We start from the raw sequence: 25,015 nt of genomic DNA on the forward strand, positions 1-25,015 counted from the left end.
CTCCCGGTGGCTCAGCACTTCAACTCCCCCTCCCATTCCCAATCTGGCCTTTCTGTCCTGGGCCTCCTCCATTGTCAGAGTGAGGCCCAGCGCAAATTGGAGGAACAGCACCTCATATTTTGCTTGGGTAGTTTACACCCCAGCGGTATGAACATTGACTTCTCTAACTTCAGATAGCCCTTGCTATCTCTTGCCATCTCTTTCCCCTTCCCAGTTCTCCCACTAGTCTCTGTCTACATTCTATCTTTGTCCCGTTCTGCTCCTTCCCCTGACATTGGTTTGAAGAAGGGTCGCAACCCAAAACGTCACCCTTTCCTTCTCCCCAGAGATACTGCCTGTCCCGCTGTGTTACTCCAGCATTTTGTGTCTACCTTCGATTTAAGCCAGCATCTTCAGTTCTTTCTCAAACACAGGGTCCTACTACAGTTTTACAGGGCCCTGGTGAGACCACACCTGGAGTATTGTGTGCAGTTTTTGTTTGAGGAAGGACATTATTGCTGTTGAGGGAGTGCAGCATAGGTTTACAAGGTTAATGGGTCGACTGGGTTTGGATTCACTGGAAGTTAACAGGATGAAAAGGGATCTTAAAGAAACATATACATTTTTTAAATAATTCTATAATTTCTATTCCAGAACCAGGGGTCACAGTTTACGAATAAGGGGTCGGCCATTTAGCACTGAGATGAGGAAAAACTTCTTCACCCAGAGAGTTGTGAATCTGTGGAATTCTCTGCCGCAGAAGGCTGTGGAGGCCAATTCACTGGATGTTTTCAAGAGAGAGTTAGATTTCGCTCTTAGGGCTAAAGCAATCAAGGGGTATGGGGAGAAAGCAGGAACGGGGTACTGATTGCTATCTAAATACAGATTACTACCTAAATGACATCAAGTTGGGAAAAGAGGAAGTACAATGGGATCTGGTGGTCTTGTACATCAGTCTATGAAAGTAAGCAGGCAGTGAAGAAAGCGAATGGCATGTTGACCTTTATAACAAGAGGAATCAAATATAGGAGCAAAGAGGTCCTTCTGCAGTTGTACAGGGCCCCAGTGAGACCACACCTGGAGTATTGTGTGCAGTTTTGGTCCTCAAATTTGAGGAAAGACATTCTTGCTATTGAGGGAGTGCAGCGTAGGTTTACAAGGTTAATTCCCGGGATGGCGGGATGTCATATGCAGAAAGATTGGAGCTACTGGGCTTGTACACTCTGGAGTTTAGAAGGATGAGGAGATCTCATTGAAACATATAAGATTGTTAAAGGTTTGGACAAGCTAGATGCAGGAAACATGTTTCCGATGTTGGGGGAGTCCAGAACCAGGGGCCACAGTTTAAGAATAAGGAGTAAGCCATTTAGAACGGAGACGAGGAAACACTTTTCCACACAGAGTGTGGTGAGTCTGTGGAATTCTCTGCTTCAGAGGGCGGTGGAGGCAGGTTCTCTGGATGCTTTCAAGAGAGAGCTATATAGGACTCTTAAAAATAGCAGAGTCAGGGGATATGGGGAGAAGGCAGGAACTGGTTACTGATTGGGGATAATCAGCCATGATTACATTGAATGGCAGTGCTGGCTCAAAGGGCCGAATGGCCTACTCCTGCACCTATTGTCTATTGTCTATTGCCTATTGAAGGGCCTGTTTCCATGCTGTATCTCTACAGTGTGAATTCTAAAGTACATGGATTCTAAATCCCTATCTTTCCAAACAGGAACTCAGTCCCTTCCGCCCAACTCGCAGTCACCTGGCGCAGTCACCTATTGTCTATTGTCTATTGATTGTGGATGATCAGCCGTGATCACATTGAATGGTGGTGCTGGCTCGGAGGGCCGAATGGCCTCCTCCTGCACCTATTGTCTCTGTTTCTATGCTGGGATTTTCTTTTTCCCCAGAGGCCATTAGGACTGTAAAATCCTATCTCACCAGGGCCTAACTTTACTGAACCAAGTTATTGTTGTGTGATGTATTTTTTAAATTGCTGGGTTTCCCCCCCAAATATGTAATATGTGATTCTGTTCCATTCTGTTTTATAGTTTGTCTTTTTGCACAAAGTCCGCGAGCATTGCCACTTTTCAGATCACTGCAAATCTCGTCTGTGTATGTGACTTGACTTTGATCTTGCCGTGGGCTGCGGCAGAGGGCGGCGCTGTATCAATGCAACTCCCTTCTCCGTCACTAACTTTCCCAGGGCCGGCGGCGCGGCGCGGTGCGGGCCGGGAGTTGTAGTCCGGAAGCGCGCGTCCGCCGATGCGTCAACATCCGCCCGCGGGCCCGTGGGAACTACAATTCCCAGGGGGCCGCGCGAGGCGCCGACCCGGCCGCTGTGTTAGAGCAACTGCAGCCGCCAGCCCCGTCCCTCGGCTGCGCCGTGGGTCTGTGTGTGGGTCTGTGTGTGGGTCTGTGTGTGGGTCTGTGTCCGGGTCTGTGTCCGGGTTTGTGTGTGGGTCTGTGTGTAGGTCTGTCCCACTTACGGGTCCCGATCCCGCTGCAGCGGGAGGCAAGAGCCGGCACCTTCAGGACTCGCTGCCCCGGGACTGACAGTGAGTAGCCCGCTGTCAGTGGCACCTCCTCCCTCCCTCCCTCTCTCCCTCTCTCCCTCCCTCCCTCTCTCTCCTCTCTCCCTCTCTCCCTCTCTCCCTCTCTCTCCTCTCCTCTCTCTCTCTCCCTCTCTCTCCTCTCCCTCTCTCCCTCTCTCCCTCTCTCCCTCTCTCCCCCTCTCCCTCTCTCCTCTCTCCCCTCCCTCTCTCCCCCTCTCCCTCTCTCCCTCCCTCCCTCTCTCCCTCTCTCTCTCCTCCCTCCCTCCCCCCCTCTCTCTCTCCCCGTCCGTCTCTCCATATCTCCCTCCCTCCCTCCCTATCTCCCTCTCCTCCCTCCCTCCCCCTCTCCCCTCTCTCCCTTTCCTCCCTCCCCTCCCCCCCTCTCTTCCTCTCCCCCTCTCTCCTTCCCTCTCTCCCTCACTCCCCCCCTCTCTTCCTCTCTCCTCCTCCCCCCTACTTCTACCCTCTCTTCTTCACCTCCTCCCTCCCTCCTTCCTTCCCTCTCTCCTTCCCTCCCTCCTTCCCTCCCTCCCTCTCTCCCCCTCTCCCTCCTTCTCTCCTTCCCTCTCTCCTCTCTCTCCCTCCCTCCCTCCTCTCTCCCTCCCTCCCCCCCTCCTCTGTCTGTCTCTCCCTCCTTCTCTCCCTCCCTCCCTCTCTCTCTCTCCCCCTCTCCCCCTCTCCCTATCTCCCCTTCTCCCCCTCTCCCTCTTTTACCCCCTCTCCCCCCTCCTTTTCTCCATTTCTTTCTCTCTCCCTGACCCTCACCCTCTCCCCCTTCCTCTCCCCCCCCCCCCCCCCCTCTCCCTCCCCCTCCCTCTCTCCCTCTCTCCCTCTCTCCTCTCTCCCACTTCCTCCACTCTCTCCCACTCTCCTTCCCCCTCCTTCTCCCTCCTTCTCCCTCCTTCTCCCTCTCTCCCTCTCCCCTCCCTCCCTCTCCTCTCTCCCTCCCTCCCTTTCTCCCTCCCTCTTCCCCCCCCCTCTCTCGCTCCCTCTCTCCCCCCCACTCTCTCCCTCCATCCCTCTCTCCTTCCCTCTCTCCCTCCCTCCTTCCCTCCATCCCCTCTCTGTCCCTCCCTCCTTCCCTCTCCCCTTCCCTCTCTCTTTCCCTCCCCCCTTCCCACTCCCTCCCTCCTTCCCTCCATCCCTCTCTCCTTCCCTCTCCCCTTCCCTCTCCTCTCCCCTCTCTCCTTCCCTCTCTCCTTCCCTCTCTCCCTCCCTCCACAAGGACACTGCGCTGCAGTACAGAGGGAGCGTCGCACTGTGGGAGGGGCAGTAGAGTATTGGAGTCACAGAGCTGTACAGCATGGAAACATGCCCTTCGGCCCATCTTGTTAGATCTAGCTCTTTGGGCTGAAGGAATCAAGGGATATGGGGGAAAAAGCAGGAACGAGGTACTGATTTTAGATGAACCGCCATTGGGCTCGAAGGGCCGAATGGCCTCCTCCTGCACCTATTGTCTATGTTTCTATGTTTTGTCCACTGGTAAACAGTTTCTACATTCAGCGCTGCCCTTTCACTGTTGTGGGAAGAGGCGGAGCTGAATGGGGAAGGTGCTGGGAAACTGCTGCAGGAAGTTCCTTGTGGGGGCCAGTGCTACCTGGTGCTGTCCCCACTATTGGTAACGTGGGCCAACTCGGGAAATGTACCAGCCTTGTGCCAGGAACACAACGGAACATTTCCTCAATGTCCAAGTCTCGTTATTGACAAGCTGTCATTGAAAAAGCTGCAAGATTCCCCAAAGGGTTTCATAGGATCACATTGATCAAAAATTGGCATCGAGCCAGCGAAGCATTTAAGGCCAGAACCTTGTGTAGGAAGGAACTGCAGATGCTGATTTAAACTGGAGGTCGGCACAAAAGGTTGGAGTAACTCAGCGGGACAGGCAGCATCTCTGGAGAGAAGGAATGGGTGATGTTTCGGGTCGCGACCCTTCTTCAGACTGAGAGTCAGGGGAGAGGGGAAACAAGAGATATAGTCGGTGATGTAGAGAGAGATATAGAACAAATGAATGTAAGATATGCAAAAAGTAACGATGATCAAGGAAAGGTGGAGCCCACAATGGTCCATTGTGGGCACACAGACAGTGAAACTCAACAGGGCAACAGTGAAACTAGTACGCTGACTGGAGTGCAGGTCAGAAGAGTGTTGGTTCTTTAAGCTGATGGGGAAGTGAGACTGAGAACCTCCAGAGGGAATTCCACAAGTCGGAGCCTGGCGGGCAGTTGAAGGCAGGCCTGCCCATGGGGGATCATTGGGAAGCCCATAGAGTGAAGTACTTAGATCCGTGGGAGGGAGCTATGAGGCGAGAGGAGTGGAGGGGTGGAACGATGTTGGCAGCCAGTATGGGCATGCTGATGGGTAGGAAGGAACTGCAGATGCTTGTTTAAGCCGAAGATAAGACACAAATGCTGGAGAAACTCAGTTGGTAAGGCAGCATCTATGGAGCAAAATGCAAAATGCTGGAGTAACTCTCTGGAGAGAAGGAGTGGGTGACGTTTCGGGTTGAGACCCTTCTTCAGACGGAGTTTGGTCGATGCTGCTTGCAGAGGTGGGAGGTACGGTGGTGTGGTATTCAGTCGGAAAAGAGAATTGAATGGGTTTGAACGGGTAGAGACAAAGAACTGCAGATGCCGGCTGATAGTCGAAAGAAATAAAGTGCTGGAGTAACTCAGCGGGTCAGGCAGCATCTCTGGGGAACAATGATAGATGACGTTTCAGGTCGAGACCCTGTCGAGATCTGAAGCAGGGTCTTAACCCTACACATTATCTATCTTCCCAGATGCTGCCTGACCTTTGGGTCCTTTAGTGTGAGCAGGTGATCGATGGTCGGCACGGACTCGGTGGGCCGAAGGGCCTGTTTCCACACTGTCTCTCTAAACTAAACTAAAGTAAAAATACTTCCTGTAAATAAGCTGGAGTACACAGGAGGAGGAAGGGAAGAACCTTCAACACACTGTAGGTGGGGCAGGTACATAGTTGCCTCCCAGAACCCACAGCCCTTTTGTCAAAGTTAGTTGTGGACTTCTGCCGCCCTCTGTGTAAAGAGCTGCTCCATTTGCACAGTCCCCTTCCTTGTTCTTCACCCACATGCTGCTGAATCATTTCAATGACTTAACACTTTTGATTGGCTTCAGAGTGAGTGCTTTACGATTTGCATTTCAATGGTGAATCTGTGCGGCGCTCACTCTGAAGCCAATCTCCAGTCTCTCAAAGGACTTTGACAATCAAAAGGGGGCGTCAGATTAAAAGGCAGGATTAAAAGGAGGAAAGGCAAGGGTGCTGGATAACTCACAGGAGGCAGCATCTGTGGAGAACATGGATAGGACACAGAGTGCTGGAGTAACTCAGCGGGTCAGGCAGCATCTGTGGAGAACATGGATAGGTGACGTTTCACAGAGTGCTGGATAACTCAGCGGGTCAGGCAGCATCTGTGGAGAACATGGATAGGTGACGTTTCACAGAGTGCTGGTCTCAGCGGGTCAGGCAGCATCTGTGGAGAACATGGATAGGTGACGTTTCACAGAGTGCTGGAGTTACTCAGCGGGTCAGGCAGCATCTGTGGGGAACATGGATAGGTGACTGAAGATGGGTTCTGACCTGAAACGTCACCTATCCATGATCGCCAGAGATACTGCCTGACCCGTTGAGTTACTCCAGCACTTTGTGTCATTTTGTGTATTAACATGACATCTGCAGTTCCTTGTTTCTGCTGAGAGTGAGGAAATGTTGGTTTCGGCAGAGTTGAGGGGTCTGGTGTTAACCGCCGATCGGGGCAAAGGAAACGGAATAGATCCAGGATTTCAGGAGGAAATTGGGCAAACCCATGAGGAGCAAGGGCGATGAGTTGGATGCGATTACTCCACGGGGAGCAGGCACAGACTCAATGGGCCAAATGGCCTCCACCGCTGCGGCATCACCTCTCCCATTCCGTGACCTCGCCCCGAAATGGAAGCCAAACCTTGAGGTGGGAAGGTGACACATCGATAGAGTTGCTGCCTCTCAGCGCCAAAGACCTGACCACGGGTGCTGTCTGTACGGAGTTTGTGCGTACAGACTCCCTGTGACCTCGTGGGTTTTCTCCGGGAGCTCCGGTTTCCTCCCACACTCCCGAAGATGTGCAAGTTTGCAGGTTAATTTGGCTTCGGTAAGAATAGTAAATTGTTCCTGGAGTATGCAGGGTAGTGCTAGGGTGATCGCTGGTCGGCACGGAGTCAACGGGACGAAGGACCTGTTTCCGTGCTGTATCTCTAAAGTCTAAAGTGTAAACTGATGGGGAGGGGTCCTATCGGTCCTCTCTCCCCCCCACTGATAACGTCAGCCCCTGCTTCAGCTGCTTGACCGGTGCTGGGTTAGACCTCAAGGCATCGGAGCAGTATTAGGCCATTCGGCCCATCAAGTCTACTCCTCCATTCAATCATGGCTGATCTATCTCTTCCTCTCAACCCCATTCTCCTGCCTTCTCCCCAATACCCACAGATTCACCACCCTCTGGCTAAAGAAATCCCTCTGTATCTTCATTCTAAAGGTTCATCCTTTTATTCTGAGGCTGTGCCCTCTGGCCCTGGACTCTCCACTCTATCCAGGCCTCTCATTATCTGGTGGGATTCAATGAGATCTCCCCTCCCCCCACCTCATTCTCCTAAGCGAGTATAAGCCCAGAGTCTTCAGTTGCTCCACATATATTAACCCATTCTACCACAGGATTATTGTCACAAACCTCCTCCGCACCCTCTCCAACACCAGCACATCCTTCCTCAGATATGCGACCCAAATGTGCCCCGATCAGCACCTCATATAGCCCCAGCTTTACATCCTTGCTGTTATACTCTGGTCCCCTTAGAACTGGTTCCTAGCATTGCATTTGCCTTACTTACAGCCGACTCAACCCAGGAATTAAACTGAAGGTAGACAAAATTGCTGGAGAAATTCAGCAGGGGAGGCAGCATCTATTGGAGCGAAGGAAATAGGCAACGTTTCGGGACGAAACGTTGCCTATTTCCTTCGCTCCAATAGATGCTGCCGCACCCGCTGAGTTTCTCCAGCAATTTTGTCTACCTTCGATTCTCCACTATCTGCAGTTCCTTCTTAAACGTGTAGGTGAACTTGTAGGTGAACAGAGGGATCTGGGAATAACTGTGCACAGTTCCCTGAAAGTGGAATCTCATCTAGATAGGGTGGTAAAGAAAGCTTTTGGTGTGCTGGCCTTTATAAATCAGAGCATTGAGTATAGAAGTTGGGATGTAATGTTAAATGTTAAATTTTAAATGTTAACAAATGCATACAAATGTTAAAATTGTACAAGGCATTGGTGAGGCCAATTCTGGAGTATGGTGTACAATTTTGGTTGCCTAATTATAGGAAGGATGTCAACAAAATAGAGAGAGTACAGAGGAGATTTACTAGAATGTTGCCTGGGTTTCAGCAACTAAGTTACAGAGAAAGGTTGAACAAGTTAGGGCTTTATTCTTTGGAGCACAGAAGGTTAAGGGGGGACTTGATAGAGGTTTTTTAAATGATGAGAGGGATAGACAGAGTTGACGTGGAAAAGCTTTTCCCACTGAGAATAGGGAAGATTCAAACAAGGGGACATGACTTGAGAATGAAGGGACTGAAGTTTAGGGGTAACATGAGGGGGAACTTCTTTACTCAGAGAGTGGTAGCTGTGTGGAATGAGCTTCCAGTGAAGGTGGTGGAGGCAGGTTCGTTTTTATCATTTAAAAATAAATTGGATAGTTATATGGATGGGAAGAGAATGGAGGGTTATGGTCTTAGCGCAGGTATATGGGACTAGGGGAGATTATGTGTTCGGCACGGACTAGAAGGGTCGAGATGGCCTGTTTCCGTGCTGTAATTGTTATATGGTTATATGGTTAAACACCATGAATTAACCCTAGGAATCCTGCACCAGCACTTCCCAAGTCCCTTTGCAACCTCCGATTTCTGAATCCTGCACCCCATTTCGAAAATAGTCATCGTTTTTACTCCTGCAAAAAAAATGCACGACTCCACACTTTGTTACGCTGTGTTGCATCTGCCACTTCTCTGTCCACTCTCCCAACCTGACCAGCACCTTCTGCAGAGTCCCTGCTTCCTCAACACTACCTGCCCCTCCATCTATCTTCACATAGAAACATAGAAAATAGGTGCAGGAGTAGGCCATTCGGCCCTTCGAGCCTGCACCGCCATTCGATATGATCATGGCTGATCATCCAACTCAGTATCCTGTACCTGCCTTCTCTCCATACCCCCTGATCCCTTTAGCCACAAGGGCCACATTGCAGATAACTCCCTCTTAAATATAGCCAATGAACTGTGGCCTCAGCTACCTTCTGTGGCAGAGAATTCCACAGATTCACCACTCTCTGTGTGAAAAATGTTTTCCTCATCTCGGTCCTAAAAGATTTCCCCCTTATCCTTAAACTGTGACCCTTTGTTCTGGACTTCCCCAACATCGGGACCATCATCTGCAAACTTGCCCCTAGAGCCATCAATTCCATCAAGGACTAAATAAGAGTGTTGGTGGTGATTTTATCATCAGAAGCGACCAGATACACTTGTGCAGGGATTCAGAAAGCTAGGCTATAGTCCGAAGGTAGACATGAAATGCTGGAGCCACTCAGCGGGACAGGCTGCATCTCTGGAGAGAAGGAATGGGTGACATTTTGGGGTGAGGCCCTTCTCCAGAGATGCTGCCTGTCCCGCTGAGTAACACCAGCTTTTTGTGTCTATCATCGGTTTAATCCAGCATCTGCAGTTCCTTCCTGCACCTTCAATCCGCTCCACGGCGAAATCCCCTCAAGATCTCCTCAAAATCTACTTGGAAGACGTTCTCCTCCTCTCTCCGACGAGAGTTCTGTACTTTTGATGTCTCCTTTTCACACCTCACACTTCCTTATCTCTGTGCCTCCCTCTCCTCTGACTCTGAAGGGTCTCGACCCGAAACGTCACCCATTCCTTCTCTCCAGAGATGCTGCCTGTCCCGCTGAATTACTCCAGAGGTTACCTTCGGTGTAAACCAGCATCTGCTCCTTCCTGTAACAGATGACACCTGCAACTTAATCTGGCAACGAGAAATCAACTCCAACTTACTGAGACCAGAGAAGGAAGAGGGTGCAGGTGAACTTTGCTCTTCATCTGTAGGTCATAAATTGTCACGGGTGCAGCAATATGTTTGTCCCTGTACGTCTCGGGTGTAACCACAGTAGCGAGATCGTTCGTTTACAGAGTTGAAAATAGGTCAGGTAGTCTGATTAAGGGTCCCGACCTGAAACGTTACCTATCCATGTTCCCCATGCCCCCCTCAGCTACTCCGGCACTCTGTGTCCTTTTGTGTAAACCAGCACCTGCAGTTCCTTGTTTCTACCTGGTCCACCTGTCTGTGCAACTGGGCATGGCAAGAGGTCAACTGCCTCCAAGTGCAGGAGGGAAGGAGACATCAGCCAGGTGTGCAGGTCCCAGCCAGGTGTGCATGGCCAAGCCAGGTGTGCATGGCCAAGCCAGGTGTGCATGGACCAGCCAGGTGTGCATGGACCAGCCAGGTGTGCATGGACCAGCCAGGTGTGCATGGACCAGCCAGGTGTGCATGGCCAAGCCAGGTGTGCATGGCCAAGCCAGTTGTGCATGGATCAGCCAGGTGTGCAGGCACCAGCCAGGTGTACAAGGACCAGCCAGGTGTGCAAGGACCAGCCAGGTGGACCAGCCAGGTGTGCAAGGACCAGCCAGGTGTGCAAGGACCAGCCAGGTGTGCAAGGACCAGCCAGGTGTGCAGGGACCAGCCAGGTGTGCAAGGACCAGCCAGGTGTACAAGGACCAGCCAGGTGTGGTGCCCCATTCCTGTGAGGCGGTGTAATCAGAGACCCAGGATGGGCTAGCACGGAGATGGGGTTCACGGAGGGAATTCCCAGGAATTGGAGCTCTGCTGGACAAGATACGTTCATTAGTTCAAGATACAAGATACATTTATTTGTCACATCTACATTTGGTACAGTGAAATGTGTGGTCATCACATTTCGAGGAGCAGAATGAGGCCATTCGGCCCATCTGGTCTACTCTGCCATTCAATCATAGCTGGTCCATCTCTCCATCCTAACCCCATTCTCCTGCCTTCTCCCCATAACCCCTGACACCCGGACTAAACGTGAAATGGAGTCATGACCTGAAATTCCGGCCATTCTTTCCCTCCAGAGATGCTGCCTGTCCCACTGAGTTACATATGCACTATTAGTGTAATACTCTGTTTACAGATCTGCCGTGCTACAAGAAGGCATGTCATTGTTCTGTTTTGGATTCTAACTGTGCGAGAAGGAACTGCAGATGCTGGTTTAAACTGCAGATAGTCACAAAAAGAAATTCAATCAAATCCCAATCACATATCGTCTCTAAGGTAGAGGCAAAATGCTGGAGTAACTCAGCAGGACAGGCAGCATCTCTGGAGAGAAGGAATGGGTAATGTTTTGTGGGTCGAGACCCTTCTTCTGAAGAATATCCATGATTGAGGAGTAGTGAGGAGTCAGGACTTCACATAGTAGAGGGGTGATGCTCTCCCTGCCCACCCCCCCCCCCCCCCCCCCATCAATCCCACAGTGGCTCGTCATCTCCTCCCCCTCCCTCCTTCTCCGTTCAGTCCTGGACATGATTGGATGGCGGGGTAGACTTGATGGGCCGAATGGCCTAATTCTGCTCCTAGAATAGTGCTGCATGATGGCGCAGCGGTAGAGTTGCTGCCTCACAGCGCCAGAGACCCGGGTCCGATCCTGACTATGGGTGCTGTCTGTACGGAGTTTGCACGTTCTCCCTGTGGGTTTTCTCCGAGCTCTTCGGTTTCCTCCAACACCTCAAAGACGTGCAGGTTTGCAGGTTAATCGTCTAGGTATGGATGTAAATTGTGTGTACGATAGTGTTAGTGTGCGGGGATCGCTGGTCGGTGCAGACCCGATGGGCCGAAGGGTCTGATTCCGTGCTGTAACTCCAAAACAATACTAAACGAAAGTTGCGAACATGGACTTTTACCAAATGAGTCTGAAGAAGGGTCCCGACCTGATACGTCACCTATCCATGTTCTCCACAGATGCTGCCTGACCCGCTGAGTTACTCCGGCACTCTGAAACGTCACCTATGTGACGTTTCACAGAGTTGTACTTGCTAGAATTTAGAAGACTGAGGGGGGCATCTTATAGAAACTTACAAAATTCTTAAGGGGTTGGACAGGCTAGATACAGGAAGTCCAGAACAAGGGGTCACAGTTTAAGGATAAGGGGGAAATCTTTTAGGACCGAGATGAGAAAAACATTTTTCACACAGAGAGTGGTGAATCTCTGGAATTCTCTGCCACAGAAGGTACTTGAGGCCAGATCATTGGCTATATTTAAGAGGGAATTGAATGTGGCCCTTGTGGCTAAAGGGATCAAGGGGTATGGAGAGAAGGCAGGTACAGGATACTGAGTTGGATGATCAGCCATGATCTTATTGAATGGCGGTGCAGGCTCGAAGGGCCGAATGGCCTACTCCTGCACCTAATTTCTATGTTTCTATCTATGTTTCTATCCATGTTCCCCAGAGATGCTGCCTGACCCGCTGAGTTACTCCAGCACTCTGTGTCTTTCCGTGTATTAACCAGCACCTGCAGTTCCTTGTTTCTACCAGGCAGTGCTCTGTGGCTCCAGTGCTCTGTGGCCCTGCCCCTGGTTTATTGACTGTGGGCAGATAATGTACGAGAGCTGTGCTGATTAGCACTGGTTAGAGCATTAATGCTGTGGACTAAAGCCAAGTCTGCAATCAAAGCATTGCTGCTTTTCATATTGCAAAATGTTTTGACAGTCGGCCAGTCTCATGCCTTGTTGTTGACTTTCAGAGAGAGCCTGCAGTGCGGAGCGGTGAAGTGAAGAACTCATCGGTCAGCCCATCTCACTGCCGACATTCCCAGTGTCCGCTCCATTCCCGAGCTCCCTCCCACACTCCCAGGGTGCGAGACAAGGTGAGTGCACGTCCCGTCAACGGTGGTTTCCTGACTCATCGGGACAGGCAACATCTCTGGAGAGAAGGAATGGGTGACGTTTCGGGTCAAGACCCTTCTTCAGACCTGAAACGTCACCCATTCCTTCTCTGCTGCCTGTCCCGCTGAGTTACTCCAGCATTCTGTGTTTATCTTTGGTTTAAACCAGCATCTGCAGTTCCTTCCCACACTGCAGTTTGGAGCCTATTTGGAGGTTGTTGTGTTTAATAATCTGATGGCTGTGGGGAAGTAGCTGTTCCTGAACCTGGATGTTGCAGATTTCAGGCTCCTGTACCTTCTACCTGAAGGCAGCGGAGAGATGAATGTGTTGTTGGGAAGAAGATGGACTTTATTTTACAAGCTCCTGTACCTTCTACCCAATGGCAGGAGTGAGATGAGAGAGTGGACAGGGTGGTGTGGGTCTCTGATGATGCTGGCTACCTTGTAGATGATCCTGTAGATCCCTTAGATGGTGGGGGTTTGTGAGTGTGTGTAAATGTCTGTGTGCGCGCATGTGTGAGCGAGTGTGTGAGCATGTGCGTGTGTGTGAGTGTGGGGGTGTGTGTGAGTGTGGGGGTGTGTGTGAGTGTGGGGGTGTGGGGGTGTGTGTGGGTGTGTGTGTGAGTGTGTGAATGTGGGGGTGTGTGGCGTGTGTCAAGTCAAGTGAGTTTATTGTCATGTGTCCCAGATAGGACAATGAAATACTTGCTTGTTGCAGCACAACAGAGTATTGTAGCATAAATACAGAACAGATCAGTGTGTCCATATACCATTGAATATATATATATATATATACACATCAGTAAACAGATAAAGTTCATAGTTTGTTTGAAGTTGTGTTTAATAATCTGATGGCAGTGGGGAAGTAGCTGTTCCTGAACCTGGATGTTGCAGATTTCAGGCTCCTGTACCTTCTACCTGAAGGCAGCGGAGAGATGAGTGTGTGGCCAGGATGGTGTGGGTCCTTGATGATGCTGGCTGCCTTTTTGAGGCAGCGACTGTGGTAGATCCCCTCGATCCACAACTTTTTGCAGCCTTTTCTGATGATGTGTGTGGGGGTGTGTGTGAGCGAGTGTGAGCGAGGGCAAGTGTGAGCGTGAGCGAGTGTGAGTGTGAGCGAGCGTGAGTGTGAGCGAGCGTGAGTGAGTGAGCGTGAGTATGAGTGTGAGTGAGTGAGCGAGCGTGAGTGTGAGCAAGCATGCGTGAGCGTGAGTATGAGTGTGAGTGAGTGAGTGTGTGTGAGCGAGTGTGAGTGGGAGTGAGCGTGTGTGTGCGAGAGTGAGCGAGCGTGAGTGTGAGCGAGCGTGTGCGTGAGTGTGCGTTGTGGCAGTTCGTGTTGCGTTGCCGCTATCACCGCCCGTGGACTTGGCCCAAAGTTACCAAGAAACACACGGCCCGTTGTCGTGGGCCACAGGGAGCAGAGTCCAGCGACGTCAGGTGATCTACTCAGCTCCGGTTAGTGTGTACGTGTGTGTACGTGTGTGTACGTGTGTGTACGTGTGTGTGTACGTGTGTGTACGTGTGTGTACGAGTGCGCAGGCCCTCACAGGTCCAATGCCTGGGCTATCACCATGGTAACACCGGGTAACTTAGTGAACTTTGCGACTGTTGCAGGGTCCCCCCCCCCCCCCCCCCCCTCTTCACCCCAGTGGTACATTCCCACTTCTTCTCTCCTTACTCCGCCCATCTGTCAATCACCACCTCTCTCACCTGTATCCACCTATCACTCTTTAGACTTTAGAGATGCAGCGTGGAACCAGGCCCTTCGGCCCACCGAGTCCGCACCGACCAGCGATCACAAGCACTATCCTACACACACCAGGGACAATGCACAATTTTACCAAAGCCAATTAACCTACAAACCTGTACGGTAATTTGGAATGTGGGCCGAAACCGGAGCACCCGGAGAAAACCCACGCAGTCACGGGGAGAACGTACAAACACCTAACAGTCTGCAGGTCCGTAGTCAGGATCGAACCCGGGTCTCTGTCGCTGTGAGGCATCAACTCTACCGCTGTGCCACCGTCCGTGCCTGTCTCTCTCAGCAGTCTCCACCTATCACCCGCCAGGCTTCACCCTGCGTCCTTCGTCCAAGCTTTCCAATGTCTGAAGAAGACCTGTAACGTCACCTGTCCGTTCCCGCCAGAGATGCTGCCTGACCCTGCTGAGTTCCTCCAGCACTTTGTGTTTGTCTTAAGGTCCCAGCGTCTGCAGTTCCTTGTGGATGAGGGTTAAATCTGGTGGCGGTGCGGTGGCTGGGAGTTTACGACAAGGGGTTAAAATCTCCGGCAGTGAAATTTGACCGTGTCTCAGCCAACACCCAACTGCTTCCAGCTGCCATCGCAGTGACTAACTCCCAAACCCACACCTTAATCTCGACATTACAGCCAACTAGTTGATTCCTGCTTTGTGAATTCTTTTTATCAACAAAACTCGATGGTTGGTTGAACAAGTGCTGAATATTTGATGAATGGTCAGGTCTCTTGCTAAAGCCACAGAGTGCTGGAGTAACTCAGCGGATCAGGCAGCATCTGCGGAGAACATGGATAGGTGACGTTTCACAGAGTGCTGGAGTAACTCAGCGGGTCAGGCAGCATCTGCGGAGAACATGGATAGGTGACGTTTCACAGAGTGCTGGAGTAACTCAGCGGGTCAGGCAGCATCTGCGGAGAACATGGATAGGTGACGTTTCACAGAGTGCTGGAGTAACTCAGCGGGTCAGGCAGTATCTGTGGAGAACATGGTTTGGGTGAAGTTTCGGGTTTGGTCTGAAGGAGGGTCTCGACCCAAAAATCACCCATCCCTTCTCTCCAGAGAGTCTGCCTGTTCCACTGAGTTACTCCAGCTAGTTGTGTCTCATCTTCAGCGGTGGGTCAGCTTCAAAGGAGCTGAATGGACAAAACATAGAAAAACATAGACAATAGGTGCAGTGGGAGACCATTCGGCCCTTTCGAGCCAGCACCACCATTCAATACGATCATGGATGATCATTTAAAAACAGAACCCCGTTCCTGCTTTTCCCCCATATCCCTTGATGCCTTTAGCCCTAAGAGCTAAATCTACCATCTCTTGAAAACATCTGCCTGTATAGGAGCAGGAGGTTCTACTGCAGTTGTACAGGGTCTTGGTGAGACCACACCTGGAGTATTGCGTACAGTTTTGGTCTCCAAATCTGAGGAAGGACATTATTGCCATAGAGGGAGTGCAGAGAAGGTTCGCCAGACTGATTCCTGGGATGTCAGGACTTTCATATGAGGAAAAACTGGATAGACTCGGCTTGTACTCGCTAGAATTTAGGAGATTGAGGGGGGATCTTATAGAAACTCACAACATTCTTAAGGGGTTGGACAGGCTAGATGTAGGAAGATTATTCCCGATGTTGGGGAAGTCCAGGACAAGGGGTCACAGTTTAAGGATAAGAGGGAAATCCTTTAGGACCGAGATGAGAAAAATAATTTTCACACAGAGAGTGGTGAATCTCTGGAACTCTCTGCCACAGAAGGTAGTTGAGGCCACAGTTCATTGGCTATATTTAAGAGGGAGTTAGATGTGGCCCTTGTGGCTAAAGGGGTGAGGGGGTATGGAGAGAAGGCAGGTACAGGATACTGAGTTGGATGAGCAGCCATGATCATATTGAATGGCGGTGCAGGCTCGAAGGGCCGGATGGCCTACTCCTGCACCTATTTTCTATGTTTCTACTCCACTCTATCCAGGCCTTTCATTATTCTGTAAGTTTCAATGAGGTCTCCCCTCAACCTTCTAAACTCCAGCGACTACAGGCCCAGGGTCATCTAGCTGGAGTAATCGAACATGGTTAAAGGCGCTTCATGTCAACTCATCCAACGATGTTCCTCTCCCCTAGTCAATATACCCGTCCACAAGTAGCTGTGGGTGTCTGTGGGGTGTGGAGAGTAGGGGGGGGGGTAGCAACTCCACAGGGAATGGCCAAAGCCCCCTCTGCCTGTGGGACCCACCCCTCAACCCTCTACCCCGGCAGTTCCAGGGGAGTTTTGTCAAGAATTATATTTCACCCGCGGGTAATATTGGCGACCAGTGATGCTGGCCACACCGCAAGGCAGGATAAAGTTACGTGCAGTTTCCACAGACCCATTCCGCAGAGTAATCAGACGTCGGTCACAAGAGAAGGATTATACAAAGCACGAGGGTGGGGGACAGACAAACACCGCACCAAAACCCACTGACATATTCCTGCCGCAGTCCGTGGCCATGGTTACAAATCTGGAATCCCAGCCCTGTGATTGACTCTGGCCATTGAGTTACAGGGTTACAGACAGAGGCACAACTTCAACAGGTGCGAGGGGAGAGGGGGAGAGAGAGTGGGAGAGGGGGAGAGTGGGGAGGGGAGAGGGGGAAGAGAGGGGTGAGGGGGAGAGAGAGTGGGAGAGTGAGAGGGGGAAGAGAGTGGGAGAGGGGGGAGAGGGGGGAGGGAGAGGGTGAGAGAGGGGTGAGGGGGAGAGAGAGAGGGGAGAATAGAGAGAGAAGAGAGAGGGAGAAGAGGGAGAGAGAGAGAGGGGGAGAATAAAGTGAGAGAGGGGGAGAGAGGGGAGAGAGGGGAGAAGGGGTGAGGGGGGAGAAGGGGGAGTGAGGGGGAGAGAGGGGAGAGAGAGAAAGAAGGAGGGAGGGAGAGTGGGGAGAAAGGGGAAGGACAGAAAGAGAGGTAAATGGAAGGAGAGAGAGGTGGGAGAGGCAAGGCAATGTGATAGAGGGTGGAGTGGGGGTGGGGGTGGAGGGGAGGGGAGAGGGGGAGCGTGGATGTTGTGAGAGGGGTCGTTGGGGAGATGAATGTGTGGGGGGGGGGGTGGGGGGGGTGACACAAAGTGATTCTCAATTTATTTAAATTTATTCTAAAAGCAGAGAATGTAAATATCCATTCACGTGTGATGGTCATTTGACGATTTGTGCTGTGGTGACAGTGACAGGGTGAGGGGGGCAGGGGGAGGGGGAGGGGGCTGCTCCAATGGGCAGGTCCCGGGACTAGGCCTGTCCCCCTCCCACTTCTCAACCCCCCCCCCCCCCCCCCCTCACCCCCACGCAGAGAGACACACTCAGGGTACACACACACACACACACACACACACACACACACACACACACACACCCACACACACACACACACACACACACACACACACACACACACACACACACACACACACACACACACAAACACACACACACACACACACACACACACACACTGAGACAGACAGACAGACACACACACACACACACACACACACACACAGACAGACAGACAGACACACACACACACACACACACACACACACACACACACACACACACACACACACACAGACACACACACACACAGACACACACACACACACACACACACACACCCACACACACACACACACACACACACACACACACACACACACACACACACACACACACACACACACACACACACACACACACACACACACACACACACACACACACACACACACACACACACACACACACACACTGGATGTAGCTTTGTACACAGATGAGCAGTCTGGGTGTAAACTTAATTCAATTAGAGTTAGCAGCGGCAGGTAAAAGTTCAATGGTGAAACAGGATTAAAGTTGTACACTGGGAGAAGGATGGCGTTGTACTGGGGCTGGGAAGTGATTTAACAAAGTGAACTTGCTGCAGTTACTTGGAGAGGATTCAGTCTCGGAAGGTTCACGGAGATCGGGAGAGGGGAGCTGGCTGTCCTTTCGGGGGTCTCCTGGATAGCGGGTACATGGAGCCCGAGACTGGGCGGAAGGAACTGCAGATGCTGGTTCACACCGAAAATAGACACAAAATGCTGTAGTAACTCAGCGGGACAGACAGCATCTCTAGGGAGAAGGAATGGGTGATGTTTCGGGTCGAGACCCTTCCTCAGACTGAAAGGGAAACGGGAGATATGGACGGTGATGCAGAGAGGTATAGAACAAATGAATGAAAGATATGCAAAAAGTAACATGGGTAATGAATGGAAACTGGCCATTGTCAGCTGTGAGCTGGGTGAAAACGAGTTGCAGACAATGACACTGAACAAGACGACTGAATCTGGTGCGACTTGGGTGGGATAGGGACGGAGAGAGGGGGAAAGCAAGGGTTACTTGAAGTTAGAGGTCAACATTCATACAGCTGAGGTGTAAGCTGCCCAAGTGAAATATGAGGCGGTGTTCCTCCAATCCCAATCTACATCGGGCCGTGCAAAAGAGAAAAGAATATAAAGTTTAATCCGAACAAGTGCAAGGAATTACACTTTGGGAGGTGGAATGTGAGGGGAAAATATACATTTCATGGCAAGATCGGCAACATAGAAACATAGAAAATAGGTGCAGGAGTAGGCCATTCGGCCCTTCGAGCCTTCACCGCCATTCAATATGATCATGGCTGATCATCCAACTCAGTATCCTGTACCTGCCTTCTCTCCATACCCCCTGATCCCTTTAGCCACAAGGGCCACATCTAACTCCCTCTTAAAAATAGCCAATGAACTGGCCTCAACTACCTTCTGTGGCAGAGAGTTCCAGAGATTCACCACTCTCTGTGTGAAAAATGTTTTTCTCATCTCGGTCCTAAAGGATTTCCCCCTTATCCTTAAACTGTGACCCCTTGTCCTGGACTTCCCCAACATCGGGAACAATCTTCCTGCATCTACCCCTTAAGAATTTTGTACGTTTCTATAAGATCCCCCCTCAATCTTCTAAATTCTAGCGAGTACAAGCCGAGTCTATCCAGTCTTTCTTCATATGAAAGTCCTGCCATCCCAGGAATCAGTCTGGTGAACCTTCTCTGTACTCCCTCTATGGCAAGAATGTCTTTCCTCGGATTTGGAGACCAGAACTGTACGCAATACTCCAGGTGTGGTCTCATCAATACCAACAGTATCGATGTACAGCGGGATTGTAGGTCCAAGTCCATAAATCTCTGAAAGTGGCAACACAGGTAGTCAGAGCGGTGACAAAAGTGTATGATACACTTGCCTTCATTGGTCGGGCCGTGGAGGACAAGACACCATGCAGCTCCATAGGACATAGGGCAGCCTGCAGTTGTGTTATTGTGTGCAGTTGTGGTCATCCCTGTTACAGGAGGTGAAGGCTTCGGACAGGTCGAAGAGGAGGTTTACCGGAATGAGAGATGCAAAGGGCTGGAGTAACTCAGCGGGACAGGCAGCATCTCTGGAGAGAAGGAACGGGTGGCGTTTTTGGGTCGAGACCCTTCCTCAGGCTCTAAGTACGATGAGAGTTGGGCAAGGAGATGGGGTCAAGTGCAGGCTAGAGGGGCAGCGAATCGTGGACGCAGCAGCCCAGACCACCGCACAAACCAACCTCCCTCCCATTGACTCCATCTACACCTCACGCTGCCTCGGCAAGGCCAGCGGCATCATCAAGGACCAGTCTCACCCCGGCCACTCCCACTTCTCCCCTCTCCCCTCTCCCATCGGGCAAGAGGTACAGAAGTGTGAAAACGCACACTTCCAGATTCAGGGACAGTTTCTTCCCAGCTGTTATCAGGCAAATGAACCATAGTACCACAACCAGAGAACAGTGCTGAACTACTATCTACCTCTTTGGTGATCCTCGGACTATCCTTGCTTGGACTTTGCTGGCTTTACCTTACACTAAACGCTGTTCCCTTATCATGTATCTCTACACTAAATGGATCGATTGTAATCATGTATTGTCTTTCCGCTGACTGGATAGCACGCAACGGAAGCTTTTCACTGTACCTCGGTACACGTCACAATACACTAAACTGAATTGAAGTGAGCATGGAATGTAGACAAAATTCCTGGAGTAACTCAGCGGGACAGGCAGCATCTATGGAGCGTAGGAATGGGGGACGTTTCGGGTCAAGACCCTTCTTCAGACTCTAAGTACGAGGAGAGTTGGGCAAGGGGATGGGGTCAAGTGCAGGCTAGAGGGGCAGCGAATCGTGGACGCAGCAGCCCAGACCACCGCACAAACCAACCTCCCTCCCATTGACTCCATCTACACCTCACGCTGCCTCGGCAAGGCCAGCAGCATCATCAAGGACCAGTCTCACCCCGGCCACTCCCACTTCTCCCCTCTCCCCTCTCCCGTCGGGCAAGAGGTACAGAAGTGTGAAAACGCACACTTCCAGATTCAGGGACAGTTTCTTCCCAGCTGTTATCAGGCAACTGAATCATCCTACCACAACCAGAGAACAGTGCTGAACTACTATCTACCTCTTTGGTGACCCTCGGACTATTCCTGCTTGGACTTTGCTGGCTTTACCTTACACTAAACGCTGTTCCCTTATCATGTATCTCTACACTAAATGGATCGATTGTAATCATGTATTGTCTTTCCGCTGACTGGATAGCACGCAACGGAAGCTTTTCACTGTACCTCGGTACACGTCACAATACACTAAACTGAATTGAAGTGAGCATGGAATGTAGACAAAATTCCTGGAGTAACTCAGCGGGACAGGCAGCATCTATGGAGCGTAGGAATGGGGGACGTTTCGGGTCAAGACCCTTCTTCAGACTCTAAGTACGAGGAGAGTGGGCCAAGGAGATGGGGGTCTAGTGGGGGCTAGAGGAATAGTGAATCGTGGACTCAGCCCAGACCGAAGGGTCTCGACCCAAAACGTCACCCATTCCTTTGCTCCATAGATGCTGCCTCACCTGCTGAGTTCCTCCAGCATTTTTGTTGACCGTTGATTGTTCCGGCATCTGCAGTTCCTTCTTAAACATGAAGTGAGCTGTTGCCGTGGTGAGCTTACACCGCCTGACTGTACTGTCCTGTTTGATGGCCTGTGTGCTTGTGTACAGGGTGTGTGTTGGGCTGACAGTCTACATAGAAACATAGAAAATTGGTGCAGGAGGAGGCCATTCGGCCCTTCGAGCCAGCACCGCCATTCATTGTGATTATGGCTGATCGTCCCCTATCAATAACCCATGCCTGCCTTCTCCCCATATCCCTTGATTCCACTTGCCCCTAGAGCTCTATCTAACTCTCTCTTAAATCCATCCAGTGACTTGGCCTCCACTGCCCTCTGTGGCAGGGAATTCCACAAATTGTATTGTATTCTTGTATTCAAATTTATTGTCATTGTCTCAATTTGAGACAACTAAATGAATTTCCCTTACAGGCAGTATCATAAAAAAAAAAAAAATTCACAACTCTCTGGGTGAAAATGTTTTTTCGCACCTCAGTCTTAAATGGCCTCCCCTTTATTCTAAGACTGTGTGGCCCCTGGTTCTGGACTCGCCCAACATTGGGAAAATTTTTCCTGCATCTAGCTTGTCCGGTCGTTTTATAATTGTATATGTTTCTATAAGATTACCCCCTCATCCTTCTAAACTCCAGTGAATACAAGCCCAGTCTTTTCAATCTTTTTCCTCATATGACCATCCCGCCATCCCAGGGATCAATCTCGTGAACCTACGCTGCACTGCCTCAATCACAAGGATGTCCTTCCTCAATTAGGTCTGTGTGGTTGTTTACAGGTGTGTGTTGGGCAGGTGAGTGCCTGGTGTCGGTGAATGGCAGCCCAGAGCCGGGGGTGAATCTTGCCAAGCTGGATGGGCGCGGTGCCCGCCGGTCCCACTACGGCCCCTGCCCACTGACCACTGCCACCTTCAGCATCGGGCATGACCAGGGCTCCCTGCCCCACCTCCTCACCACCCTCCAGGGTCAGCTGCTCGCCACGGAGTTCCGGGATGTGGGAACGATTACCGGTGAGTGTTGCCGGGATAGGGTCAGGGTCAGGGTCAGGGTCAGGGTTCAGTTCCTTCACGAGGAGATTTCAGTTTCGTTTTTTTTAGTTTTGTTCAGGGATACAGCGCAGAAACAGGCCCTTCGGCCCACCGAGTCTACAACGCCCAGCGATCCCCACACACTGACACTATCCTACACACACTATGGACAATTATACCATGCCAATTAACCTAGCAACCTACACGTCTTTTGGAGCGTGGGAGGAAACCGGAGCACCCGGAGAAAACCAACGCATGTCACGGGGAGAGGGTACAAACTCCGTACAGACAGCACCCGTGGTCAGGGTCGAACCCGGGTCTCTGGCGCTGTGAGGAAGCAGCTCTACCCGCTGCGCCACCGTGCCGCCCCATATTATTCCATATTCACAGTTCACAAGGTACCTGTACTGGAATATAGACTCGGCTTGTACTCGCTCGAATTTAGAAGATTGAGGGGGGATCTTAAGGAAACTTACAAAATTCTTAAGGGGTTGGACAGGCTAGATTCAGGAAGATTGTTCCCGATGTTGGGGAAGTCCAGAACAAGGGGGTCACAGTTTAAGGATAAAGGGGAAATCCTTTAGGACCGAGATGAGAAAAACATTTTTCACACACAGAGAGCGGTGAATCTGTGGAATTCTCTGCCACAGAAGGTAGTTGAGGCCACAGTTCATTGGCTATATTTAAGAGGGAATTAGATGTGGCCCTTGTGGCTAAAAGGATCAGGGGGTATGGAGAGAAGGCAGGTACAGGATACTGAGTTGGATGATCAGCCATGATCATATTGAATGGCGGTGCAGGCTCGAAGGGCCGAATGGCCTCTACTCCTGCACCTATGTTCTATGTTTCTATGAAAGCTGCAACCACTGGCCACCAGATTACAAAGTTCTCAGCCGTATCCACGACATGCCCCGCCCCCCCGCAGCGACCTCACAGAGTCATAGAGTTATACAGTGTGGAAACAGGCCCTTCAGCCTAACCTGCCCACACCGACCAACATGTCCCAGCTACACTAGTTCGACCTGTCTGCGTTTGGTCCATATCCCTCGAAACCCGTCCTATCCATGTACCTGTCTAAATGTTTCTCAAACTTTGGGATAGTCCCAGCCTCAACTACCTCCTCTGGCAGCTCGTTCCATACACCCACCACCCTCTGTGTGAAAAGGTTACCCCTCAGGTTCCTATTAAATACTTCCTCCACACCCGGGTCTCCAGGGACAGGCAGTCAGAGCGGAGAGAGCCATCGACTGGCCGCTGCCTGGACCCACCAATGGTCATCTTGGCCCGACCAGGGACAGGTGGGGCAATGAATGGTGAGCATTAGCCTGAACACTCAGCACCTCCCACCTCACCCCCCATATCCCTCCCCCTCACCCTCCCTCCCTCTTTCCCTCCCTCTCTCCCCCTCCCCCCACCCTCTGTGTGAATCCATGTGGGGTAATAGAGGGGGGGGGGGGGAAGGAGAGGTCAGGCAGCATCTTTGGAGAGACGGAATGAGCGACATTTCGGGTCGAGACCTTCAGACATGTAGGAGACAGTAAGACTGGTGGGAAAACTGGGAAGGAGAGGGGGAGGGGTGGAGAGAGAGGGAAAGCAAGGGCTACTTGAAGTTAGAGAAGTCAATGTTCATACTGCTTTTTTTCCCTTCTCCCCGCCCCACCCTGCATCAGTCTAAAGAAGGGTTTCGGCCCGAAACGTTGCCTATTTCCTTCGCTCCATAGATGCTGCTGCACCAGCTGAGTTTCTCCAGCACTTTTGTCAACCTTCGATTGTCCAGCATCTGCAGTTCCTTCTTGAACTTCATACGTGTATAAGTTGCCCAAGTGAAATATGAGCTGCTGTTCCTCCAATTTGTGCTGGGCTTCACTCTGACAGTGCAGGAGCACATGACTCAGTGTGGGAATGGGAAGGGGAGTTAAAGCAACCAGGACACCCAGGTGGGTTTAGACCAAAGATCTTATAGCATCTGCTATAGGGTCTTTGGTTTAGACGGACAGAATCCAAGTGGTTTGCAAGCTTATCTGTTGTAGTGTCGGCAACTTGCCACAGGAGGGGGCTGGCGCTCTGTCAGACTGAACACAGACACACACTGCTGGAGCAAGTCAGCGGGTCAGGCAGCATCTGTGGACAGAAGGAGTGGGTGACGTTTCTGGTCAAGACATTGGGTTGAGCCCAGGGTTCAGACACGGGGAGGGTGGGGGATCCCTCGTGTCCGACCATCTGCTCTCTCCCCACAACCCTGTATCACCCCAGCACTGCCCCACACCTCAAGGGTCAAGAGTGTTTTATTGTCCTGTATCCCAGATAGAACAATGACATTCTTACTGGCAGTAGCACAACACAATATGTAAACACACACACACACACACGCGCACACACACACCACACACACACCCACACACACACACACACACACACACACACACACACACACACACACACACACTCACACTCACACACACACACACACACACACACACACACACACACACGCGCGCACACTCACACTCACACACACACACACACTCTCACACTCTCACACTCACACACACACACACACACACACACACACACACACACACACACACACACACACACACACACACACACACACACACACACACACACACACACACACCAATCAAACAATAATAGTGCAATAATAACAATAGCCTATTGTAGTTCAGAGCTTATATGAGGTTGTAGTGTTTAATAGCCTGATGGCTGCAGGGAAGAAGCTG

General features: G+C 51.1%; 1 protein-coding gene and 1 long non-coding RNA gene across 2 annotated transcripts in view; both read left to right on the forward strand.

Annotated features, from left to right (window-relative positions):
* The first annotated feature begins 2,300 nt into the window (after positions 1 to 2,300).
* LOC129710160 (uncharacterized) lies at positions 2,301 to 22,258 on the forward strand. The gene is made up of 3 exons (XR_008725645.1): positions 2,301 to 2,528; positions 12,376 to 12,498; positions 22,026 to 22,258. It is a non-coding gene; the product is annotated as an uncharacterized LOC129710160 (long non-coding RNA).
* Positions 22,259 to 23,580: 1,322 nt separating this feature from the next.
* The window catches only part of LOC129710021 (trafficking kinesin-binding protein 1-like), a 28,793-nt gene continuing 27,358 nt past the window's right edge, over positions 23,581 to 25,015 (forward strand). The window contains 1 exon segment of the mRNA XM_055656709.1: positions 23,581 to 23,587. Coding sequence (XP_055512684.1) covers positions 23,581 to 23,587 — 7 coding nt within the window.

This window comes from Leucoraja erinacea, chromosome 27 (assembly GCF_028641065.1).
Source record: "Leucoraja erinacea ecotype New England chromosome 27, Leri_hhj_1, whole genome shotgun sequence".
NCBI classification, from domain to species: Eukaryota; Metazoa; Chordata; class Chondrichthyes; order Rajiformes; family Rajidae; genus Leucoraja; species Leucoraja erinaceus.